Source organism: Ptychodera flava, chromosome 1 (assembly GCF_041260155.1).
Source record: "Ptychodera flava strain L36383 chromosome 1, AS_Pfla_20210202, whole genome shotgun sequence".
Classification (NCBI taxonomy): Eukaryota; Metazoa; Hemichordata; class Enteropneusta; family Ptychoderidae; genus Ptychodera; species Ptychodera flava.
In genome coordinates this window covers 17469407-17492582 of record NC_091928.1, presented here as the reverse complement: position 1 = coordinate 17492582, position 23176 = coordinate 17469407, and the positions used below count along the sequence as shown (strand labels likewise).

The 23176-nt window shown below is 36.8% G+C and overlaps 1 protein-coding gene across 2 annotated transcripts; it reads left to right on the top strand.

Moving 5' to 3' along the window:
* Positions 1-5533: 5533 nt before the first annotated feature.
* LOC139131682 (transmembrane protein 53-like) lies at positions 5534-21750 on the top strand. 2 transcript variants are annotated; one of them, XM_070697864.1, is made up of 2 exons: positions 5534-5595; positions 20159-21750. In XM_070697864.1, the coding sequence occupies exon 2, from the start codon at positions 20284-20286 to the stop codon at positions 21004-21006; it is 723 nt and encodes a 240-aa protein (XP_070553965.1). In that variant the 5' UTR covers positions 5534-5595; positions 20159-20283; the 3' UTR covers positions 21007-21750. The 2 variants fall into 2 exon arrangements, with proteins under 2 accessions (XP_070553965.1, XP_070553956.1); XM_070697855.1 differs by lacking the exon at positions 5534-5595 and adding an exon at positions 10414-10530.
* Positions 21751-23176: the final 1426 nt, after the last annotated feature.

Genomic DNA, 23176 nt, shown 5'->3' with positions numbered 1-23176 from the left:
TGATGTCACACAGTATTTTCTGCAGTCGTTACCAGGGTTGGAAGGAGAGGCTGGGTCATGGAGAAATGTTCTCGACAGATATCACTATAAGTGCACAGGATCTAGGACAAAACTGAACTGTTGTGAATTCATCCTTTATATTATCATAGAAATGTATATTTTATTTGACTTGAGTTCAACAACCATTTGTACATTTAACCATACCATAATGACATGCTACCCATCCAAATTTAACAATACTATATGGTCGGAGACGGCTTATTAGGTGAGCTTTTATATCTACATATTATAACGTGGGCTCAGGTAAGCCAAACTTTCTGTTAGAGAGGGGGTTACTCAAAGTCATCATGGTTGGCTGGGGTGCGACTCAAAATGTCGGAGTTTCTAATGTAATTCCTCCGACCCCCAGATCGTAAATAATGACGGCTCCCTAAACAGCTGTGAACGCCTGAGTCGAACGATCGGTACCAGTATACGCACTGCTGTATCTCAGCGAAAATTTAGAAAAAAACAATGGAGCTACTGCTAAGAAATTTACAGACTCTTGGCTCTTGATGCATCAGTTACTGAGCTTTTATACTGGTAAAAAGGCATTCTGAATACAGCGGTAAATTTCCTCCCAAACGAGAAGGATAACACGCGGGCATTCTGCAATGGACGCTATCAATTTCACCTTGCTGCAGGCCCCACACCAATCTCGGCCCGGCCCCGCTGCACTTGTACAGTCTACTACCTACCTCCATGTAGTACCTACAGCCTTACAGGTCTAGTAGCTGCCCAAACACACAAAAAAACGTCGCAGTGTAAATTCCGTAGGTCAGAACCGTTGATCATAAATTTTCAGAACCAGTGATGTTTAAAAGTTTTGTATTGATCACTTCATTTAGGTTTATGTGAATGACTTTCTCATCGAGCCGCCGCGTCTATAATTGTCCCGGGCATTGTCCATGCAAATTTGGGGCCTGCCTTAGCTCCTCCGATCGTCTGTAGACTACAGCCTGAGCAAATTGTACAGTTGTGAAAGTCAGATATGTATCATGAATTTTATACAAAAATATAAACAACAGAATCAAACCAAGAGGTTAGTTTGCTGTCGGGCCGGGTGCGCAGGGGACGACTTTGCAGTGAGGCCGGGATCGGATCTCTCTTGTGTTCGAACTTCCATCACATCGCAGCTAGCCGATACTTGTTGTACTACTGTAGTCCTTGTGAGGATTAGATACCCGTTACGTTCGATATTATTTTGAAATACTTTTAAATTCATTAAGTAAGACTTTTGTACTGCATTCAAGATATAATTTTTCCTTTCTGAGCGTTTTCAATTACGCCCTACGGCAACGATATGCGAAGTTGATAGGCTGTGTTGCCTGCAGCGTAGCCTGGCCGTACACAAAACTTCGTTTGAGTAGACGGAGCAGAATCAGTCCCGTCATTTATTTTCAACGAAATTTTCATTATACTCCATAATGGAAGAAACGACTAGTTCAATGATAACAATGGTGAAGTGTTGAATTTTTATTCATATATGTTTTTCTCTCTCAATTCATTCAGCAAACTTGATCTCCGTACCATCGGTCACAACGTGCAGTGCCTTGCATGAAGCTTACAATCGACTGCCTCCGTCGTTAGTTTAGCTGTTCAAGACGTTTGTTTGCACGGTCATTATAGTCGGAACAATCTGTAAACACTTACATATTTATATCTTTTCGGTATTTCACCGAACTTTCGCGCGTTTTTAGCTGAGTCTCCAGTTTCGATGGACCAGACCTTTTCGAAGAGCGTATGGTTTCTACGGACGCCACAGTAAAACTTGCGTAGATGTGGTTGAGCATGCGCAGTGGTGTGATTACGTTTCGTTTCGTATTTTTCACTCCTTTTACTGTTAATCGTGAGGCGGGCTGGGCATGCAAACCATGCGATTCAGTATTAATTATGGTCTACTTTCACATACTGAGGATGTCATTTTAATCAAAAATATGAAAAAATTGTTAAAAGTTACAAATACTGGGGCTTTAAGAAAGTTTGAGCAGATTGTGGTCTTTCACTTTCGAGGCGCATATACTACCTTTAATAAAGAATATCTTGCCTATAGAACATGCAGCAAGCCATAACGTAACGAGATATCGTTCACACCGTTGTACTTCTCTCCTACAAGGTTGTTCAGAAAACCGAAACAAAATCAGAAAACTTACACTCTGAACAAATCGATTGCCATTCTTCTTAACGTAGAACGCGCCTCCGCGATAGATATTCGGACTTATTTTGAATTCTGTAGCGTAAAATAAGTTTCCAGTGTCTTTTTTTGTGAAAAACGAAAAAGTAATTCCCTCCCCATGGAGTTAACATTGGCAATGGCGGCCATTTTAAATTTCAAATATCTGCAAATTTATGTAATTTGTTTCTGTAATCCCAAAATTACCATGGTGAATCCCGACTTTTACTATTGATCATAAAAGGGAGTTGTTGAAAGTTTCTTTTGGGAATGAAAGTTTTAGAAAAAGTTTTGAAGTTTAATTTTCCTACAATAGACCTACAGTAACAAAAGGATTCAAATTTCGGAATTTATTTAGTGTGTGAAACAAACTAAAATATGGCAAAGATGGACAAGTGGATTGTTTAATACTCACCTTGTCATGTTTGTCAAATTGTGTGTGACAAGAAAAGTCATCGCTGTACATGTCTGGAAGAACCTTGCCGTTTTCTTCGTATAACTGTAAGTATTGTTAAACGCGATTTACGGAAATGATAAGAGTTCATTTCCTACTCTATGAAATCTACAAGACAATTAATAAAGAAAAAACTCGTCCCATATTGCGCACCCGGATGGATTTCTTTTCGAGAACTTGAATTAGAAGCGGAACGGTTAACACGATTCCTATTTTAGCAAACATATCATTTTCCCCCAATTAAACTCGCCTAAAATTCCATTTGGTTTATTTTGTTTTCATAGCTATTTTTGTATTAAATTTGGAAAGTGCTACACTGAAGCATTTAGTTTCAAAATTGTTAGACCAGGCCACTAAGCTATTGTTGTTTTGTTTTATAATTGGATTAACAGATACCATGAACTTTTACCAATATCTAGGGAACGGTACGACTGATTTGCATACAGCTGGAAAGGCATCTCCTTATATGGACATCGGTTCTTTGATGAATATAAGTAAATGCACGTCATGCTTAATTATAGACATTTCAGGAGATGAATATTAATTTCAGAATTGCCGATGGATTTTGAAATAAATAGAAGCAGAATTTGATTAATTTACACACTATAGACATCGTGTTTGTTTTGTCAGTGTGTGTACGATTGGCATGACAGGTCATTTATCACCTTTATCTAGAAGCAAATGGACGGACTTAATAATTTCAGCGGAAAATAAATAGCAATAAGAAATAATCCGATAACCAGGGATTGAGAACCGCCCCTTTAAGTAGCAACGTAGTTGATGAATTAGTATTTTGTGGCACGAAGTTGTTTCGAATAAGTGCATGTCAATTTCATAGTTTCGATGTGCATATATATATATATATATATATATATATATATATATATTATATATATATATATATATATATATATAAGCTTATATATATATATATATATATATATATATATATATATATATTTATATTTATATATAAACACAAATTACTTCAAGTACAAAGTAATGATCTTTTACTTCTGTCTGAAGATTGCAGGATGCATGAAACTTAAGTAACAGATATCATTACTTTGTACCTGCAGTTCGTCTATCCTCTGTCGCGCTGTCTATTTGCCTGTTTATTCATCTGTTTGTCTGTGTATACTTGTCTGTTTGTCTATCTGTGTTACAGTTCGTGCTTCTGGCTGTCTATTTATGTGTTTTCTGTGTCTGTGAACGTGTCTGTGTGTTTGTCTGTTTATGTGCAACACCATGTTTCTGTCTGCCTGTGTCTGTGTGTTTGTTTGTCTATCTATCAGCCTTATCGTTCGTGTTTCTGTTGACACAGTCATGGCTTGACATTGAAAAGAATTTGGTATTTCCTTTCTGTGCCGGTTGAGGACGCACCTGAAGTACATTGGGCTCAATGAAAGCGATGAAAATTGTCAGATATTTACAGGGCGCCCTCCCATAGCTTTGTGTGAAACCCTTGGATTATGCTGATTTGTAAAATTGTTCGGTGTGGATTCAGTGTGCTACCGTCTTACCGTCGCACCACAGTCACTATCGGAAGAAAATTGCGGGACTGGAGCGAGAAAGTGACACTTTCTCGCAATTGGTTAGAATCTCTTGTTATCCTCACCGCTGTCAGTGAGACATGTTGAATTCTCACTGGTGAGCAGTGAGAAACACACCCGGGGAAACACACTGTTTGGTGAGAATCAAGGCAGATTCTCACCGATGAGACTGGAAATTCTCACCAAACACAGTCAGATTGGTAATATTCTCTGTGATACTCATCATATACCGGTGAGAATCAACCAACAATTACCCAATTAAAATTACCGATATTTGGAATTCAAAATAGCCACCACCCCTGTTAACTCTATTGGGGAAAATAGATGTTTTGATGTTCACAAAACTACAACAGTGAAATTTTATTTTACTCCATAAGCTTCAAAATGAGACTCACAAGTGGTAGACCAAGAGAATATTGTAAACGTTTGAGACTTCCAATATTGGAACTCTCAAAAGTACTTTTATACTTCTGACTACTTTCTATCGAAATGCGGAGTCACTGTGTCAGCCTTCAACACAATGCAAGGCTGGTGAATTCTAATACGGATGGGAATTCAGTCGTCGATATAACATTGGTCATGAAACACACACATACTGTGTCGACAAGAGTGAACACTGGGCGTTTCGACATGATTTCGGAAGTAGTAAAAAGACACTGCATTTCACAGGCAGGAAATAAAGCACTCAATCTGGAAATATATCAAAAACCTTCACCGAATAGAACCCAAGGTGATAATTCAGCACGGCTCGACATGCCCTCATGCACACTGCACTTTGCATTACCTTGACGCAGTATGGCCAAACTACATTCTGTGAATGTCGAAAATGATACAAGATATATCCTGATCTTTACCGGTCAGAAACTGTTCATCGTGTGGTAATTTGGTCACTTAAACTAACAAAATTTACAGTTTATTTTAAAAACAAAGTTTAACTGACTGACTGAAAGCATGAAGTCCACCCCCCCGCGCATGAGAGAAATCTCGTTAACCGCGACACTATGCTGCCGCATAAGGGAGATATTATCCTCGTAGGTTTTTTGGATCCATACTCCATGAATCTGAGAAAAAGACCTTATATGGGATGATGGGTAGAATAATGTCTTTTTGATAAACTACTGACATAACTCTGTCATTGTGCAGATACTTAGGAGCTGGTGCATGCTGGTACAAAACCTAACATGTATAGTGTAATCTATTTCGACCCCTTCGTGTAAAAACCAGAAATATTTATAGAGATACCAGACGGCAGTATTACCACTCCACCCCTCTGAAATATAAATAAAAAACAAAGAGTGACCCGTATGGCAGACCATACTTGCAACAATTCACCGTGTTGTTGTCGCATCGTTTTGTGCGTTTTTGAAGTTTGTCAGGTAAGGCAGAAATTTAATCAAATTTTTTCCACAAAGTCATCTTCTCTTCTCTGTGTAAATTGATGTTGTTTTACATAGTACCTCGCGACCAAGTCCTATTTAAAACCTGAAAACGTGTTTTCCACAGTTTTGTCTCTTTTCCTCTTGATTAGACTTTCGACAGTCCCCCGTGTCTTTATTATTTGTATTTTCATAACAATGTCGTCCAACATTTATGTTGTTGATAGGCAAGTGTCGTATTCGTGTCATGTGACTTCAAAACAGGTCTCATAATCAATATCATTCAAGTTAAAATAATTGATTCACAAGATCAAAAAAAACAAAAGCAAATAGAAAATCATGATAACAACAGGTCATCTTGAACCACTGCATATAGTACTTGGTGTCCGGAATGGGTAAGTGTACCGGTACACTGGTACATAGTGTGAATGACTGTTCGTTGTTAGAAGAGGAAATCAGTTACTTGTCAATACGGTCTGAGAGATTGAAAGTGCACCTTAATTGTGCTTAGTGTGTAGTACTTTGTCTTTCTTTGAAAAGATTGCCAAATGACAGGGCTCATAAGATTGATGCACACAATTTGGAGACAATTTGTACATGTAGTTACAGTGATCTAGAAGTGACACTAGACACCAAGTTAACTTTTTCAACTCCAGTTGTTTCCATTATCACTGACGCTTGGAGACCACTTACTATGCTAAAAAAGATTTGGGAAAAGGTTGTCGTTGGATGCCGTGCTCATGGTTTGCAAAATTTTCGTCAGAACTAAACTTGAATGTGCCTCAGTTGTTTGGAACAGCATTGACAAAGTGTACTCAGACAAGCTAGAAGCTATACAGCGTAATTATGTTAAATATTTGTGTTATCTTGTAAAAGTAAGATTTGATTATTATTCATATGACCTGTGTGTTAAATTTAATTTGTCAATGCTTTCTTAAAGCGCACTTATTTTGACCTTATTTTTTACACAAATCAATCAATGCTCTTATTGATTGCCTCTAATTTTCACTTAACACATCCCCTGGCGATCAATTAGACAGAAAAGGAAATTTGGCGAACCTGGTGATAGAGTCAAATTTACAAGCAATTCACTTTTTAATCGCATTTCAAGGCTTTATAATAGATTTTATCAACGTCTGCAAATTCTTTGTTTCTGCTTCAAGTTTTAAAAGAAAAGCTAATAAAAAGCGTTTTATTTTGATTTTCTCGTTCGTCCTGGTTGTGCGTCATTTGTTTTATCTGGCTTTCTTGTCCTGTAACAAAATTTTATATACTTTTATTAAAATCCTCCTGTAAGTGCGGATGTATATGGTTTTAAACTGTACCATATCTGTGTTGGAGTTCGAATTAAATAAATAAATTTATTAGGATATACCCTGGTAGCATGTCACCCGTCAAGATTAGTCAAAAAAGACAAATTTAGCGTGATTTAGCAAAGCCAACTACATCATTTCATTGCTCAAGTTAAAACCAGAAATGGTGTCACCCATATTTTCGAAACAGATGTGTCATATTTTGATATCACATCTCCGGATAACTAACGAATCTCAACTTACTTTCTGAGAATCCGTGTCTCACTAGTATCGCTTTTGTCTAATGCTATGATTCGCTGCATCACACAGGCCAGTAAGTGCGACTAATAAGCCATAGACATACCCACAGTGCACGAGTCGCACTACAGACACACCATACACACAATGAGTCGTACTGCAGGCACCGGAGGAATTCCCGCGTGGCCACATGATGAACGCTTAAAAAGACAGATTAGTACAGCGTTAAGGTAGAATGCGCCTCGAAAGTGAAAGACTTAAACTTTTACTCAAACTTTCCCTATGGAATCTTTCAATCATTCTCTTTCAAAATCAAGAATAAAAATAGGGGGTCACCGTGCAAATTTTGGTACTACAGAAACAAATAACCCAAGATTTACCGATATTTAAAATTCAAAATGGCCGTCATCCCTGTGTTAACTCTATGAAGATAAAATAAAATTTTCGAATTTCGAAAAACTAAGCCGGTGAAAACTTTTCTCATACTAAGAGATTTAAAATGAACCGCCACAAGGGGTATATCAGAAAAGAATTGTAAAAATTTGAGAGTCCGAATATCTGTTCCCGCAGCGCGTTCAACTATACCTTAAAGCGCCAGTAGGCCTAATGCTAACTTTTAATAACTTATTTGCAAGTTCTTTTTATTTTGATGTCAGTGCAAGTTCTTATTCTTCTCACAAAAGCATTTTGAAACACCTACTATGTAGCTTGTCAACATAGCGTTTGTATGTGTGAAATGCACTGTTATTGTTTTCATTTGAATACTAGTACGGACCAGAATTCACTTGTCAACAATGAATAACAACGCAATTTACACACAGGCTGAGTTGACAAACTGAATGGTGTGTATATCAACATACCATAGGGAGTAGAATTCAAAATTATGGTTGACATAACAACAACAATTGTGAAAAAATCATCAAAAGTTAACATTATAGAAGACAGCGTGCACCGCAGCTGAAAAAAAGAAGTTTCGAAGTGGACAAAATAAACAGTTGCACGATACGAACAGCGGAAATACGTTTGCGAGTGCTGTAGCACAATCCCACAATGTCGCGCTACCAGTAAGAGAAATCAAAAATGTCAATCTAACTAGCTTTCTCGGAGACGTGGTATGGGAAACTCCCCAGGATATGAAACACAACTTTACTTGTTTGAAGTATAAATGTTAGGTAAATGCAACTGAGTCTTTCTACTTGAGAGTATTTTAACCAGTACTCATCACTCATTCATTTAATCTTTCTCTCATTCTTTATACATTATTTCCGGCATCAACCCTTTCATCCGTTTATCCATTCATTCAGCCATCCATCCATCCATTCATTCATTCATTCATTCGTTCGTTCATTCATTCATTCATTCATTCATTCATTCATTCATTCATTCATTCATTCATTCATTCATTCATTCATTCATTCGTTCATTCATTCATTCATTCATTCATTCATTCATTCATTCATTCATTCATTCATTCATTCATTCATTCATTCATTCATTCATTCATTCATTCATTCATTCATGTATCTATCTATCCTTTTATCCATTCCTCCATCCATCCATCCAACCATTCTTTTATACACTAATTCACCAACCCTCCCATCCATCATTAATTCATTGATTCATTCATTTCTCATTTCAATATTTTGGATCTTGATACGGAAGATAACATCCGGTAGATAGACATAGTTTACTTTGTCTGTCACTGAACGTGTAGAAATAGATCATCCACGGGAGCTCGGCTCATTGCTAAGTCCATGGTCTAGTGTTGTTACGGTTTGAATACATTTATTCTCAAGAAACGTACATATAAAAATTCTCAAGATTGGTTTACTATACAAAATAAAGCAAAGGAAGAAATACGCACACCAGTTGTGTACTGAGTATCTTTCTATTCTACACCTGGAATGGTGCTTGGCCCAGATGATCCAGCGAATTCGCTGAGCCAAGCGGCCGAGCATCGCTCTATCTAGTCTCAGAATGAAGGGATATCATCTGCAGATCATTGCTGCGCTTGCATTCAATTTCTTTTACTCTCCAATCTCTCCATTTAACTCCATGAACCGACCTTTTATAATTAACACGATTGGATCTTATAATAGTTCATAATGTTTGAAAAGTAAGTTTGGTGTCCTAATGCTGAAAGTTGCATTACTACACATTACCCATAAAAAATAAGTGCACTGCAAACAAAGAAAAGTAGATAAGCTTGCATTTGTTGATTTAACCGACATTAATACAATATTCAATTATCCCAAATTAGTTCCAATCGTGTTAATATCTGTTTGCACTTTCACTAAACGACTGTATTCAAGAAGTTGAGACATGGACTTTGCAATGAGCCGGGGCGCCCGTGGGATCACCCCGCTCGTTTGCTTTTTTGTTTTATTGTTCCTTATTTGTTTTAGCGTTTGTTGTATTTGTTTTGTTGTTGTTGTTGTTGTTGTTGTTGTTTTGTTGTTGTTGTTTTTGATTATTTGATTTTTTGCACAAGCCCTGCGGATGATTGGGTGATTCGGTTCTTCACAGAATCAGCACAATAAACCATATACCTCTTTTCTACGGCCTATGGATGAACAGTCCTATATTTCAGACGGAATTTCATTTTATTTTACTCCAAAACACTGATATTACAGAACGTTGATTGCGCACAGAGCCAAGTGCGTCAACCACAGTCGTTGTCAACTCGTTTTTTTAATGTCAAATGCCGGCTTTGCTTTTTTGCCAGAAAAAAAGATAAATTTATTACAACAACAAAAAAGAAGAGAAAGAAAAGAAATATAAATCATATTATATGAACGCATTCATCTCCCACCCCAACCCCCCTTCTCTCACAAGTCTTACAGGGTTTGACAACTTTGTGATAAAACCTCTGCTTTATTTATCATCTTTAATATAACTTGAACTTGAAGTGAATAGATACAGAGCATTGGATTGGCAGATTGTCTTTCTTTTCTTTTCCTTTTTTTAAGGATGAATATATTCCAACAAAGTGACAAATAAAACAGATTTATGAACGTGTCAAGCGTTTGAACAATCATGAATGAGGATTGTCTTTGACATTGTCCTTCCAACGTTTAGCGCCATCATTCGTTCAAATTGCCTCGTTAGCTCAGGTGATAATCAACAGCCAATCAAAATGAGTAGTTTCTTGTAACCCCATTACCACAAGGTCACGCCGGAGAGGTCCCGTTACGTTGACCGTACGGACACAGACAGCAAGCCCTCCCACACTGTTATCAAACACGGTGTGTGTGTGCATGGCTGCTGGTGATCGAGTACGTCTTTCTGCCGAACACAGTGAGAGAATCTCCGAGAGGGAAATATGTTTAAAATCGTTAAACGCGCTACCGTTGTTCAAGAGATGGTGAAGGCAATCGCAAAACCGGTGAGTACCGAAGGGGAAATGCATCATCATTCAGCCAGGCAGTGGGCAATGGGCGATTGCGTCAGTGTGTCTTTGTCTCCATCGTCGAAAGTACAACATACTCCGTCGCCTCCACGTGTCACGGTAATCTAGGACACGAGTTATTTGACCCAATTTCATGCCTGCAATCAGCGAATGTCCGCTTTCGGTGATCAGATGCAATTTTGCCAACGTTTTAGTACCACAAATATCGGGTTGACTGTCAACTGATTTATTCCGTCCGTCTGCACTGTATAAATTATCGCACTAGCTATACTGCCCTGCGGCTAGCTGCTTGCTGACAAAAACTGTGTCAAATAAACTTTTTATAAAGTCACTGATACACTTTCTCGCGATTGCCATCATACACGTGATGTAGCCTTGCGCGTTCACGGACGGCCGCAAACAGTTTGTTTATTTACTTCATCATATGGGATCACTAAATCAAAAATGCTGATTTGGCAACATAACACAGAGAGGTATAGTCCAGTTTTCAACCCCTACCTGTAGCTCCGGCTCCGTCCCATTTCGGAACCTGCCCTATGCCCTAGTTTTGCTCGAAGTCAATCACCCTACGTATGGGAAGTAACGAGTTTAATGACACGATTTCACAGTTCAAGTACTGATTTGTTTTTATCGATCACGCTATCCGTATCAACAAGTTTTCGCCGCCTTTTAACTAATTTTCCTTCCCAAGACCCGGAGAAAAATCGAAATCTCAATATGTTGATCTCCAAAAGCCTTGAAATCGTAGCAAAATTTTTTGACGGCCCCAAAATTGAAAATTTTCCGTAATTGCTGTCAATCACCGGCCGGCGCCTGTCAATAATAGTGTCATATGACGCAATGTATTGCAAATTGCATTATTAATGATGATGTGTTTCTGAGTTGTTATACACGACGCGAGTTCATGTTACAAGCAGCCGAAAAACGCGACCGATCTTGCATATTTATTTGAAATAATTTTCGTTAATTTCAAATTTCAGTACACAGCATAATTTACACCATAATGTGACCTTATATCATTTTATGCTTGAGCTTTTCCATTACAAATCATATTTACGGACTATATCCCCCTCAACTGCAGACGTAGTTAGCTGACACAAAAATTACCATTTTATCATGATGTAATTCGGAGATCTTTCAAAATTCAAAGTATACATTGCAAAGAATTTGTTGGAGCAAATTCCTGTCTCAGGCGGATATGTCTGCCCACTGACTGGGGTCCGTGTGCCTATCGGGAAAATGCTCCGCTGATGATCTACAGCATCTGGTGGTGTAACCAGTGAAAAAGATCAATTCTCAGTTTGGAAGGTGCTTACATGTGCAATTTAACCAATAGGTGTATTTGGACAATAACGATGCCGACACTGAATTCAGTTGAATATTGATTCCACTGTCAGAACAAGAAGTAAACACTCTTCTATTGTACTTATGCAAATTACCAGGGTCATTGACCTGCATTTCAAGGTTGACTTTTGGTAACGTGAACTACATTTATGAAAACCAGCTTGCAAAAACGCACAAGAAATTCTAGAGTTTGTCGAAGCCAGAAAGTGAAACCTGTTTCATCACATTTTCTAACAAATGAGTACCCATTCAAGTCAAAATATGCCAACCTTTATTTATACTGTATTTTCATATCCTGTCTTTCCAATGTCTGTTCAGTGTTCTGAGAATTTGTAAATTGTACATGCTACGTCCTGGCACCACAAAATATCCCATCCCTCTCAGTGCAAACAGTGTAAGCTACTATGGAATTGAATTACATAAACGGACCCATATCATACATCATGCCTACAATACAATAGCAATAACAAAGGCCATAGCACATTCAGTACCGCTGGAAGAGGGGTGCATATATGTCTTATGGCCCTGCAAGTTGCATATCCATCCATTCCTGAACTCTAATAGGGGCACCTTTAACCCTTTCAGGCCTAAACCCCTATATTATAGGGGTAGTTCTGGTATTAAACTAAGCTACTAGAAAGTAGGACCTGAAAGGATTGTTTGTCCTCCTCAAATTTTCCCCTAACCTACCCTCCTGCCAGGTAAATAAATACACTCATTTTCCAAGGTATTCCAATGACAGGTAAAGAATCGTTTATGTGTACATATCTTAAGCATTGTGTTTGTTTTCATCAATACATGTGAAAACTACCCGCCCACAGACGGAAGCATGATTCCATATAGAGGCACCTTACAACTGCATACACATTCCTGTAAACATAACTAGCTAGAAATAAAAACAGTGTCCTAGATTCAGTGTTATGGCTAAAATCTGACACGATTAAATCTACCGGTAGGTTGGTACTTTGCCCCTCAATTTGCTATTTTTATCACACGTGCTTTTCTACCATAATTGCCATGGTAAAGTCCATCTTTCAAAGTCCAACTCATACATTCCATGATATAATTATTACAACTCTCACTTTAGATGACAACTTTAATGTTAGCAAACCTTATAAATTATACTGCAGTCAAACTTAAAGGACAATGCTTGTGTGATGAAAGTTTCTATAATCGCTGGTTTGAAAACTCGTAAAGGTATTTGAACTGAATATCATATCTTAAAATTTAATGAAGCAATGAAGCAAAGAAGACAAAGATCTTTAATCAAATTTTTGAAACCAAACAATTGGTTCAGATAAAGATTACCAAAGTAGAAAGCGTTATTTGTTCTGATTATTTGGAGTTTTACAGCTTTGGTATATACCATATTACCAGTTGGTAAGGAGGATAAGTTTAAGGTAGTATGCGCCTAGAAAGTGAAAGACCTGAACTTTTGCTCAAACTTTCCCCAATGAAACTTTTGACCATTCTCTTACCAAATCAGAATGTCACTGTGCAAAGTTTGGTACGAGAGAGACAAATTACCTAAGATTTCCTGATATTTCAAATTCAAAATGGCTGCCAGTCTGTGTATTAACGCTATGGAGAAAAATAAAATTTTTCTATTTTGAAAAAACTGAGACAGTAAAAATTTCTTTCATCAAGAGCTTTGAAATGACCCCCACAAGTTGTAGGTAACAATAGACTTTGAAAGCCAGTTTGTCCCTAAGATGCGTTCGTTCAGGAACGGTAAAGATTGAAGCTCATTACAGTTTACTCGTTCCCCATTTTTTTCAAAACAGTGTCAAGAACAAAGCAACAAACTTAATTTTGAAACCCTTCAGAAAAATTCCGATCAGAAGTCTTGGATCATTTTCTCAAGAAGTGGTAAAACAGTCAACTGCATCAGTAAAGTTTTTATGATTTTCCCGTGTCCGAGCACAATGTCAAGGACATATTCATGCCAGAGTTATTTGGGAAAAGCAGTACACCTTATAAGCTGTTTTTAGGCCAATTTCTGACAAACTTTTCAATGTGTTAAATTTCAGATGGTTGCTTCAGTAGGTAATGGGGGAATGTCAGTATCATGATGTACAAGGGTCATGCCCCATTGCATGATGGTACACGGACTTTCTTCCCATGTCACTACAAAGTTCAGTATCAGACATCAATCTGATATTAGTTGTTAGATGAAGTAGGAATGAAATTCATAATATTCAGCACGTGTAGAAAATGTCCTACTTTGTGTGACAGGGATGTGAAACTCTTAAGTGGACAACAATGAAGAATTTTTCACACTCCATTGGAATAGACAAGCAGATGAAATGTAAACTAAAGAAATATCCAAAATGACACTTCAAAGTTTCATGACGTTTTATCAAATTAGAAAAATAATCCCAGCATTCCTTGCACGGTCCATATGGTCAGTTTGGACTTTGAAAATTTCATATGACTAAAATATAACAAGCAAAAATTGAACAGATATTTGTTGATATTATGACAACAAATACCTATAGGAAGGCAAAGCAAGAGGTAAATTATAACACTGTGATGTAAAGAATTGTAAATTATAAATGAACAGGTTTGATGTGAAGATTTTAGTTCTACTCTCCATAAATAACGTCAGTTACGATCTTTGAAATGTGTGACATCTGTATTTTCAAGCTATTTTCAGATAGCCACATGCGTGATGTGAGTGGTACTTTTATTAGAAGAAGTTTCTGATGCAAGAATTGAGGCCAGGGTTTTCAAAATTTGTTCTAAAAGAGGCAAGTTGTGACTGAAAAGCGGGCAGGAAATGGAAGATATTGACAGAAAATGTGTTCCAATTTATAGATCAGAAAATTTGTGATGGGAAGTCATGTTTGCGAAATTAGAGAATGGCCAGTCAGTTTTGCCTGTGTAAAAATGGACAGACTTGAAAGCCGTACGACAATGCAGTTATAAGTTACCTGCCAGACTGTGTTAAGATATGTACGTTGCATGGTATTTTTATTATTGAAAAGAATATTTTTATTTTTGAAAAATGCTGTGCTCAATGTCTAGGAGTATAATAAGTATCGGTAATTTATGTGCATACATGTATGAAGTAAGTTTCATAACATAATTCTTTCATCTCTCAATCCATTCAGTCTGTACTGATCAGCGCCAAATTTCTACTTATTTTGCATGCTTCAAACTTCTTTTACAAGTAGCTACAGGGCTTAAACAATTGTTTTGCTCTCTCATTAACATATTGAAGCAATATGACAGGTATTGATCAAATGTAAAATAAAAGAGACTCCTGTTCCTTCCTTTTTACCTTCTCGTGTCTATTTATAGACAGAGAAGGTATTAGAGTTGAAAACCAATATGCTGCTGTCAAGAACTTCCGTCTGTCAAGACTTCCGTCTGTCAAGATCCGTTGACGTCATGCCATCGTGATGGGTCATATCATAAACTGGTGGGGGTGTTCATGGCTCAGGTTGAGGTGTGGGAGAACGATTTTGAAGCTATGACAAAAATCAAAAGGGACTTAGCGGCATAGCCACAGTGTTAAGCCTTTCTCCAAGGTTTCTTAGTTGACTACAATCTATTACAGACTACTGAGCTGACGTTAGGGTACTCACTTTGTGTTTGCTCACTCTGTGAGCGCTAGTGTTTGGTACTGAGTTGCGTGGATATCCCCTCATGGCCTCACGTGATCTGGGCCTGTTGCATAATCTGCAGAGATGATCATATGCCTCCGAGTCTGAAAACTGTCATTGTGTAAGCCTGTCGGCATTTTCCTTGCATTTTTTCTCATTTAATTTTGCAAAATATCGGCGAGTACCTCAATATTTCAAGATGAACCCTTTCTTCCCAATCGTTTCCTTGAGTTTCAGAGTCATATGAACGAAAATGAGTGAAAGTTTTAGACAGGAAAATCGGACGTTGGCCATGTTCAATGTTTACAGTACAATCAGAAGTTTACGTGGAGGAATTAACCAACAAACACAGGAGTGTTCATGATGCCCGCCCTCTAGAGGCAGACCCTCCTATATGAAGTACCACATTTGATGCTTGTGGAAAGCTTGACCACACAATGGAGCATTTAAACTTTTAGAAAATGACAAACTGAATAAGAAGGTATTCAGAAAATGTCAAATACTGAGGAAAAATGCGCAAATATTCAAAAATAAACAGGTTAACTGATTGGTCAGCTATAAAAAACAATGAAAATGTTTATGATCAAAAGTTTTTGAGATGCGCACATTTTAACAAATACAGAAATTATTAACATTATAAATATAAGACCAAACTATTTTTTCAGGGATGGGACAGGTTGGAAATGAGGGGTGAGAGACAAAGGCACTCCTATTGCTGCATGTGGATGCAGCCACACCATTTCATTTACAGCATACTTATTCACTGTGTTGTGTTCAAGTTCCATATTGTACTGACTGTCATACAAAGATAACATAAGCAAATCATAAGCAAATCAAAGTAGAAAAGGATCAATGCTGTTGTGTGGATTTTGCTGAACATGGCTGATATTTCGCCCTATATATTTGGTATCCAGCAAAGGCATATTTTGATGTAAAGTCAAAATTAACACTACATTGCTGACAATATATTTTACCGTTTCTGCATGAATTTTTCTTTTTTAAATTATAGTATATTAGTACTTCAAACAGATTAACAGTTATCGTGATGTCAACCCATAATTTTACATCACAAAGACTGTAATTCTGCCAATTTTTTTTGTTTTTCAGTCATTTTATAAATTTTGCACTGCACAAGATGATTGAACAAATTGCAATGTTTGAATTTGTAAACTCAAAGAATAAAAATCCTTTGGTCACAAATTAAATTATTTTTTGAAAAGAAATTTACTCTTAAACACTTTTAGCATATATTCTTTACACGGTCATGTATTTCAAGGAAAATATGCCTATTAAAAACAGTAATTTCTTCACTTTCAATTTTTTTCAATACTATGACAATTATCAGCCATGAGGTTATACAAACACAAGACCAGATAGCGTTTTTCATCATTTCCACAGGACTCTTTGGAAAATCCATTAAAAACAGTTAAAAGTGACTGGAAATGATCACTTGGTATACATTTAATTTACAGATGCCAGGTTGTGTATTTCACATGCACTCAGGTCAGTAAGGAAGTGCGTCATTACTATTTTGGACTGTTAATTCTTATTTCTGAATTGTTTAACTTTTTTCCACATTGAACTATCTTTAGGCAGTTTATACTGTAGCTTAGAATTTTTTTGATTGATGTATTTATCATCTTTTGGTTCTTTGGGTCCATATCCCACCTCATGCCCCTACATCATCAACTATTTACCAACAACTCCATGCCAACAACCAATTACCTGACCTGGCCACACATTAGAGAAGGTACAGCGTCATTGACGGTATTTTTTATCCTTTTAAATTCGAAGCCCACACTTCATTCATTTCAGCTCAGACAGTTCTGTAATCTTGAGACAAACTCTACTTGATAGTCTTTTCAGCTTTACATGTATGTCACCCATATTCTGATAGGAAGTGGATTACCGGTACATCAACTGTATGATGTTACATCACAGACAGTAATCATGAAGTGGAAGCTATTATAAATAATTCTCATTGTCTAAAGGCGAAATGTGGGGCATTTGTGATTATTTGGAGGGGGATTTGGATTAGATAGGCGAGATTGGCAAAAAAGCACGTCCTGGAAAACACTGATCATAGTTGAATTGGCATATAGTATTTTTGAGACTAAAGAAACAAAACAGTTTCTGCTTTATGAAAGATGAAGAAGGCTAAAATAATGATTTTAGGTTTTAGTGTGCGGTGCACCTAAAAGATAGAAAACTGGCAATTCTTATTCATTGTTTGATGTGGTATAAGCAGCGCAATAGAGTTTGTAAGGCTCAATGCATTGCGGTCTACAGTTCTTTCAAGAATTCTCTGCCAGTTCAAAGATCACACAAGATCAAATCACGTCCTCTCAATGTATCAACTCAGCGATTAAATCTTGATTGATAACCCAACTTGTACCCGATATCCTCTCAGAAGCCTCATGTCATCATTTTATTCACATTATTTTTTTCTCAAACACACATGATCTAAATTTAGTTCCTGGTAAGTTCTTTTTTTTCATCGTAGAACCAAGTGGCCATGCTGTAAGTCATCTGAACATATGTGTGGGGCTGAAATTAGTTTCATACGTATTCATATTCCATATTTCAGGATTTATTTTAATATTTATTAGAATGTGAGGAATAATAATATGAAATATTTTGAAGGTCTAAATGACCAAAAGCTGGATGATTTGGCTTGTTTGGGGAAAGATCAGAATACTAATGTATGTATTATTTTCAACATGTGCAATTTGGCAGTTTGTGCATGTGTCTGACAATCCACCAAGGCCACATTGACATGGAAAGTGCTGACTACAAAAAACCTTTATTAATATGAGTAATTTTGTTCACAAAATAATTGATTAAACAACAGTAATTTATTTCACAAGTCCATTTACCTTTTCAAAAGTTAACTTTCCGATGTTGATTGCAAAGAATTCTGATAAACAGTTTTCCACCCTTATGACAATTAAGACTTTTCTTTTTACAAGACTTCCAAATAGGATATTTTAGTTAAGGTAAATATAAATTCTTATGTTACAGAAATCTTTAGAAAGCATCTTTTACCACTGGTAAAGAGATACATGTATAGTGGCACATTAATTATAGAGTAAATAATGAGATATGTCATTATATATTATTGTGTAAGCTGTTTTTTAATATCTGTGCTATATTTCATTGTTTTACATTCTCCTGTTGACTATGATGTATTTATTGTCATTTTGCAACTATGAGCAAATTTGGCTGTCCAAAGTCCCAAACCGCCAATTGTCCATGACAGTACCATTAGAGTAACTTTCAGGACCACTGAATGCAGTGGTTCTGGAAACCACCAAATGAATAATTAATAGATGTACCAATTTTAACCTTGATCTGCATTGGCTTGTCTATGAATCATGCTGATATCAATATGCCACCCTGTCTGCCCCACCCATACCAAGTCCCAATCACAGATTTCTCAAGATGCTTTGTATGTACCTATAGAAGCAGTGAAAATTCTTGAGCAAGTCCCAAATCAGTAAATGTGAGTAATGTGGGAACGGTGAATTTTCTTTTGTCAAAGACAACACTTACGTAACATTGGAGTCAGCCGTGTCTACAGTAATCCCAGTGGATTTATTTGTCATTCACATGATTCAGCCGGCATGATTGTCCTTCATTTCAGGTAGAGTGTACCAGACATTTCAGACCTCCCAACTTTTACAATTTTTTCTGATCTACCACGTGTAGAGGCTCATTGTAAAGCTCTTGGAGAATATATTTTCACTATTTTTGAAAATTGAAAATTTTTTTCCTGAATAGAGTTAACTCCATGATTGCGGCCATTTTGAATTTCAAATACCGGTACCTGTAAAAGTATTTTGTTTCTGTAATACTATTATTATTATTATTATTATTATCCTTTATTTAAACTCAATAAACTGTTGAGCCTTTGGCTCTTTTCACACAGTGTCGAGTAAAACAAAATTTACACTATTTACATTAAAACTTTGTGTAGTGACCCCTGATTTTTATTCTTGATTTGGTAAGAGTATGGCTGAAAGCATTATTAGGAAAGTTAGAGTAAATGTTTGAATCATTCATTGGAGGCGCATAATACCTTGAAATAGTGCCGATTGCAAATGACATCACTGTTCTGTCTCATTAATATGCATGAATAAATATTTGTCTGCATTTTCCACAAAATGACAACAATACCCCCCCCCCCCCCCCCCCCCCCCCGTAAACCTACTAATGTTACAATGCATACTAAAAGTCACACTTATTCTTAAGAATTCATGTCTCAGACTACAAACTACAACAACAGCCATGCATAAAACAACATAATTAGTCTGAATTTCGGGCAGTGTTGTCTGCAGAAGTCGTGCGCATGCAGCTATATTTAGTAACAAACCTAAAATCAACGCTATTAGAAATGTCTGAGCTGAACTTGGCATGCTAAATTTACAAAAGGACAGATTTCTGTTCAGGATTTCTTGAGTTTAGCATGTGCTTATAATTATTTATGTTTCTTTTAGGGAACTGCACACGGATAGCACAGTATCAGTCAATAATTCCATTGATACAGCATGGACAAATGCAAGAACACATCCTTGTATTATTGTAATTTTCTTGAAATTTCTGAAATTTCTGATATATAATTTTTACATATAATTTTCACCTTTTCTTTGTAGCCGGAAAATTTCGGTCGGATTGCCAGAGCCTTCTCAATCATGACGCCAGCCAACATAACCGCAAGAAAATCAACGATAACTTGCTGTATAAAGAAATAGATGTTGAAGGTGGCCAGGAAAAAGAGATGCCAAAGCCATTGGTTTTGTTGTTTAGTTGGATGGCTGCCAAGCAGAAACACCTGGAGAAATTTGCGGAGTATTATTTGAATCGGCAGTGTGACGTGCTCTCTATTCAAATATCACCAGGACAGTTGCTGTTCCCAGAGAGAGGCTCGCAGGTCATCGCGGAGAACGTTGTTGAATTCGTGCAGCAGGACAATATGAAACATAGACAGCTAATGGTGCACGCGTTTTCTGTCGGGGCGTATCTCTACACGGAGGTGGTACAAAAGATGCAGAGCATGGCCAAGCACGAGGTGGAAATCCTCCAGCGCATCGCTTGTCAGGTTTACGACAGTCCCGTGGATGTGAACAACGTCCCAGAGGGGCTGTCGAAAGCTGTCACAGAAAACCCAATCCTGCAGTTTACCTTCCGCAAATCCATCGAAGCTTATTTGAAGATGTTGCACAACATGGCCACAAGACATTACAATGTGGCGTCCAAGACATTCTTTGCCAGTCCAGTGACAGCGCCCTCACTCTTCTTCTACTCCAAGAAAGACCCCATAGGAAACCCAGCCACTGTCGAGAAAGCCATATCATCTTTGCGAGACAAGATGGGTTACACAGTCTACGGTAAATGCTTTGAGGATTCCTTGCACGTCAGTCACCTTTACAAGTATCCTGATGAGTATTTTTCAACACTAGACTCTTTCTACAATCAGTTGGATTATTTCAAAGAGAACTAAGCCATGTTTCTTGCTTGTCATGTGTCAAAACCGACAGACTCATGAAAAGAATTCTATCACTGTACGTGTAAATCACATGGATTGATCACATTAACCCTTTGAGTGCCAAAGTCGATTTTTGTTGCATTAAATTATACTATATGACGGCAACAATTTCTTTCAGATCCAGACATAACACTTTTTTTCAGATTTTTCCCAAAATTTTGGTCAAAAATTGTAGCCTATAAAAATCCAAGTCCATTTGGTCCAACATCACGAAAAAAATTACAGAAAAATTCATAAAAATTGATGAAATGTTGCCCTGATATTTTTGGGGGAAATTTACAGTGCTCAAAGGGTAAATGTTATTTCTTGTACACTAAGACTCTGTAATTTACAAGTTTTTCAAAGATGTTAAACGTTATGCCATGATTTTACTCATAATTGAGGGACATTCTTTCCTGGTACTGGTAGAAACCTTGTGAAAAATGATTTTCTGGAAAGGCCAAGAAAAGCATTATGATACTGTTTTAATTTGCTAATATCCCTAATTTCCTGTGCATGTTATGTCTTCAGATCTATCATTTATGTGTGCTACAGTATGAGAACACCTGTCTTGGAGTGTGTACATATACAGTACATGGCCTAGGACACCATTTTTCAGACCATTTTCATTCCAATATTGATTCTATTTTAGACGTTGACCAATTTACGCTCTCTGCTTGCAAAATTTTGAATGTCCAAAGTCAGAATTTGAAGGATATAAGTCTTTATCATCGCTTGCAATCAAATCAATTCATGAAACCAAGATATATATATATATATATATATATATATATATATATATATATATATATATATATATATATATATATATATATATATATATATATATATATATATACCTGTATATTGTAGTACAGTCTGTGACCATATGATGTAATTAAAAATGATCTGAAATCCCTTGTCTATTTTGTATTCACTACTTAATGGAAACACACAGAGGCAAGTTTTCTTTCTGTGCACATTTACTATAGATACATGTAGTTAAGTTTTATTTCTATTACATGTATGCTCAGCTTCCGAAGTTAGAAGCGTCATGATGCAAATCTCCATTATGTAGCCTGTATGTACAAATTATTACATACAGTAGTGCAATAATTTTGCTCCAATTTGTTTGTGGAAAGGTAATTTCTTTAGAGTTGTCCGTGTAAGAGTGCAACAGTAGGCACCTTTACTGTGTCAGTTTGGTTCATTTGTTGCTAGTGGTAGCAAATGTTTGGTTGGTCCAGTTGTCTCTCTGTTTCAAAGTGACCAGTATGTACAATGTACTTCTGCATCGGCCTTCAGCTTATGTGTGTTGTACAGTTAACCTTGACCCTATACCACAAAGACTTTCACCCCTATAGCAGACATTGTGCTGGCCCCGTTACAGAGCTATTGTGTAGAGCAAGGCCAGCAAAAAACAACATCAGTGCCATCATAATTGGTGTTGGTCTGCAGACATTGTCAATGCCACTAAAAAAGAACTCTATGTTCAGTTGATATATTTGCTCTGGAGTGCCTTATTTTCAAGCCGTGTTATTTTCTTTATGTGTAAACTATTTAACAACAACTCACAATAAAATATCAGTATAAATCTGATATCCTTGATATTAATATCAATACAGGACCATTAATCATAAAAGCTGACACATAAAACCATAATTAGTCACCATAAACAAGTGGTGACCTTGCCAATAGAGCAAAGTGAAAAAGACGCTACATCTGTCTAACAACAAATTGCTTCATATGTGTTTATGTGAAAAAATTCCCTCCAGTCTTGCCTCTGCATGAAAATATTAAGTAAAATTAAATCGCAAAACTGAAATCTCACAAAAAAATCAGTTGTTGACAGTCTGATGCATTTGGATCAGAGAACAAAATTCAAGGAATTTACATGTGATCTCCCGTAACAATCAGGATATACCGGTACTGTAGTTGTTCAAGGGACTTGCTTGATAACTCCGCACAGCTGTCCAGACCAATCTGATTTTGATCTTCATTGTTATTGTTTCACGAACATCAATATTAAACTTGCTTCGTTGTTGAATTTAGAGTGTGAAAATCTGAGGAAATATGGAAGATGGTATGATATTCCCTGAAATAAATTCAAATTTGATTCAAGTAATGATTTCAAGAGAGACAATGG